At 32.8% G+C, this 4,494-nt stretch overlaps 1 protein-coding gene across 1 annotated transcript; it reads right to left on the minus strand.

Moving 5' to 3' along the window:
* Nucleotides 1-1,536: 1,536 nt before the first annotated feature.
* On the minus strand, nt 1,537-2,615 carry LOC128174395 (uncharacterized). Its single transcript, XM_052839958.1, has one exon. It carries the CDS (start codon nt 2,613-2,615, stop codon nt 1,788-1,790), a length of 828 nt encoding a protein of 275 aa, XP_052695918.1. The 3' UTR covers nt 1,537-1,787.
* Between the last annotated feature and the right edge of the window lie 1,879 nt (nt 2,616-4,494).

Here is a 4,494-nt window from a genome sequence, read left to right on the forward strand (position 1 = left end):
TTCCGTTTTTGTTAACTAAGATAAACTGGGTTTTTTTTACTAATGAAAGTATATCCTTGTTATTTGTGTAGCCACACAAGAGAGGTGGCATTGTATGGATGGTCTGTGAAATGTTATAATTGAAGAAAGATGAATTTGAATCATTTGCTCTCAGTAGTTGATTCTTCTGTATGTTTTAATGCAGCTGACATCAATATTTGTACACGGGATATATAATCAAGGACAAATCCATTAAAATAAGCTTTAATTTAGTGTTTCTTATTTTTGGTATAAACAATTCTTTGTATCCTTTACATTATTTGATATATATTAGATAACGAAGACATTAGCTTTATACATCATATGCCAAATTTTTCCCCCAGCACAAAAAGAACAGCTACAGTTCTTTTCAGTTTAAGATTTCAATTTCAATGAAACATATTAAAGCTCTTTAAATAATACCATTGATTGAAAGATCATACATCTCAATTATATTTGATGTATGAATCTATATCTTTATCATCATAGATTACGGTAAGTCTATTTTAAACATAAATTAACATCAAAAGGAGGAACAAGAGAGAAAAGTAGTACGTGTATGTACAAGAGAGAAAGATAAAAAAAATATCGATAATGTTTGTGTAAGTGTGAACGTATATATGAGAGAGAGAGAGAAAAAGAGAGAAAAGACGGTGAGAGAGAGAAGACAGAGAGAGAGAGAGAAGACAGAGAGAGAGAAGACAGGGTGAGAGAAAACAGAGAGAGACAGAGGAAAGAGAGAGACAGAGGCAAATACAGAGAAAAGACAGACAGAGAGAGAGATGGAAAAACTAATACAATGTGTGTATACATGTATATTCGTGTTTGAAAAAGAAAGAAGGAGAGCAATAGAATGAAGGAGACACATGAGAAACTCTGATCAAGTTAAATTTAACTATTTTCTTCACAAGACCATCGATTTCAAAAAGGAAAATTTCATAACTATTGCATTTCATTACCTGTACGTACATGTACAATAAACGTTCGTTTATATATTTTAACACAGATAGCCACACATGCGATGAATTATATTAGTGCTGTTTTCTTTTCTATTGCAATGTGATAACGATTCAATCTTCATTGTTAGCTAATAAACCATTAAAATAGACTTTGTGTTAAAATATGGGACCTATTTAAATAAAATTATCATATTACATGTCATAGTCTTTCCATATTTTCAGATATATGTTTCCAATTATAAAAAAGAAGTAGTCAATCTTTAGCATAAATATTATGACAGTGAAATGGTGCATCAGTTGGTTCTTTTTTTAATCCCCACTCTATGTATCAACTACTTAGTCCTTTAACAAGATCTATTTGTGACAAAATCGAAATACGGAAACAAACAGAGGTTATACCACCTCTTGGCTTGGAGAAGGATTCAAGCTTAAATAAAAATGCATACGATAATTTGCTGCAAGAAATAATACGTAAATTTATTCGTCTCCTTTGTGTACAAAAACAACTAAAAATTCTAATTGACAATAACAAAAACAGAAAAATAAAATCAATTTTTATCCCTTTCACAATCAAGACATTTTACTTATTCTCAGTAAAAATTGTCTATAAAAATCGTGTCATCTATTATATATTACATTAATACGCATGCATTTCAACAAGCTTGTATATATATTAACTTCTGAGAATAATACATGTACAAAGTGTGATTATTTGTACATTAGACATAAAGTATGTTCACTTTCAACAAAGCCTTAATGAGATTACACAAATGACATCGGTTAAATTCGCCCGATACGAATATGAATGGGTTACAGAAGCAACGAGTTTCCGGAAAATCCGTAAGCTTTGTATTCGGTTACTCCGGCAAACATCAGACCGAAACGTTCTCCGTTTACAGTAGATGCAGTTAGCTCTCCCTCAACAACACGTACTGTTCTCACACTGTATGTTACGCTGCTAGCCAAAACATTTTCTTCAAAAACGATATCGCGCTTGTTTATGGTCTTATCATTAATGCGTAATAAATCTTTAAAGGCAAAATTTATCATTATGGAAACGTAGTTATGATCATATCCAGGCGGAACAACTATCTTATAATAATCCAGGTATTGATTTATCCCTGGTACGATTGTCATAGATGGATCGCCCATGGCGGTTACAGAATTCCTAGAACCTAAACCGATACTTGTCACTAACAAAGGTACTTTAGATTCAATAAAACACGACTGGCTACTCGATATGTGTGTGTCGAAATAATCAAGTCGTTCCAAAAATAAGGTTTGAGTATCACCCCCGATTATATATGAAAAATGCGTATTCTCTGTTGCTGTGATACGAATGAGTGTGTCTCTGTCGTCCGAATTCGGGGGTACTATGTATGTTTTGTCCATACTGTTAGTTGGTGGTAACTGTTCAACGAGATGATCGCAAGCTCCGATATGTTCAAGCTCATTGCAATCGTTACCGGAAAAGGCTGTGATAGGTGCTGATGATTCAATAAACGTTCCTGTCAAATCCGCTTTGTGCTCAATCTGGTAAGTTTCAAAGCGATCAAGAGAAAAATTAAACAGGTCACCGTTGTAGAACTTTTTTCCTTCAATTTTTAGTGGCAAATTTATAATGGAAAATGTTGACATCTTTTCTCCATTTGGAAGTCACTCAGAAGACCTTGCACAATTTTTCAACACTATCATTAGGGTCTGTTAAAATGCAAAACCCCGTAGACTTCTTTATTTTTAGCCGTGTATTTATACCAGCTGATAAGCTAGAGAGGACGTTTTAAAGAAAGAATAATGAGAATGTTTAATGCTTCTAAAAGAGAATCGCTTGAACCCTGAGGTATATATAAATATACAGCAAAAGTGAATCGAGGATATTTTGGGACAGAATATAGTGGTCAATGCATGTACTGTTAATTTTGAGGAAATAAATATTCTTGAATAAATAATCTAATATTGCTAATCTTTCAAAAAAATTAAAAAGGTACATAAAGTATATCGTTTTAGCATACTTAACAAATCTATGAGGTAAATAACATTAGACAAGATTTTCCATTTTCCTTCCGTTCCGTTTTCCGTTCCGCGTTTTAGCAACACCCATGTATGTTTACACGTGAACCCATCTAATCGAAGAGCTGGGTAAAACTAGTACCCGCTTTCTGAGACATGCAAACCTGTGTTGTGTACGTAACTTCAGACAAAGATCAGTCATTTGTAACATGCATGTATTTTTATGACCTATTCTTCAAATCCACTTGCACTATTTTATTAGGTAAATAACAGCTTTAAGGTGGTGCAGGACACCTGCATATTGTGATGTACATGTATACTTCCTATTGAGATAAACAATAAAGTATGTTGAATATTGATTGAATATTTACCCCCCAAATAATGTTACCTAACATTGAAGCGCAATGGGTTGGAGCGTTTACATATCTGTAAGAGCATTAGGGTCCAAGGTGTATTTTTGGTAATTTACGAATTTTCATGGGGAGGGGGGGGGGTCTGGACCCCTCACTCCCAACCCTTCTCTAAATCTAAATCTGTGCACACGATGATGTTCATGTAGGCACACAGAAGCAATTCTAAAACCGGCAACCGCCACGGGGAGGGGGCATAATTTAATTTTTAATTTTGTTTGTAATAATTATATAGACCATTATACTTCCTATGACATAAAATGTTAAGATTATTGATTAACTGAAAATTCTCTGCAAACAGTTCTATCCCAAATTGCACATAAAGTGCTGCTCATGTCATGATGTGTATTATCATATGGGCAGGAATTTCATCCTTCAGTTATGAAAATTATAATTTTTAAATGTATTACCGGAGTTTGCATGTAGCCTTCATTTTTAATTAAACTGGTACAAAACAGTGTTATTTAGGGGCAAACACATGGTGCGGGTATTACTGTCTAATTACAGCATCTAGTTTTTATTTGGATAGCAACAGTTTCAATATATTTCCCGATATTTTATACAAATATGTTCCTTTTTTATTTGTAAGTTTAACCTGCTTGATGCGCCTTATGCAAAAGCGTCAAACAAGGAAGAAAATATGACTACTTAAGCACCAACATATGACTAGGTAGACCAATAAGAGATCATGTTTTATTTAGGTAGTTCGGTATAAGACAACAAGACAACGAAAAAAAGGTATGTCGGCGTAAATGTAAATTCTTGACAAAAAAGCAAATCTATATTAACTTTTAATTATACTTTATCATTTTTTTTATATGTTAACTATTTGTACTTGATTCGTTTTCGTAAAAGCAAATAAATGAAACTGAACATGTAAATGTAAGCGAAATTAGAATTTGTTAGAGAAGGAGACATACGTTACTGCTTATATTTGGTTTATATCATTAAATAGCCACTTTTGATGTTATATGAAATCAGAGTTACATTTATCGTATTTGTTTCTGCTTCTTATATCATTTCATTAACGTATATATTTATTAAAGGTCCCATTGCCGTAGAAGTTAACATTTATAACAATGCAATTAGATACTTTA

This window comes from Crassostrea angulata, chromosome 2 (genome assembly GCF_025612915.1).
Source record: "Crassostrea angulata isolate pt1a10 chromosome 2, ASM2561291v2, whole genome shotgun sequence".
In the NCBI taxonomy this organism is placed as follows: Eukaryota; Metazoa; Mollusca; class Bivalvia; order Ostreida; family Ostreidae; genus Magallana; species Magallana angulata.

What these genes read in the sequence shown, in the direction of transcription:
- LOC128174395 (XM_052839958.1), bottom strand. Translation starts at nt 2,615, where the DNA reads ATGTCAACATTTTCCATTATAAATTTGCCACTAAAAATTGAAGGAAAA.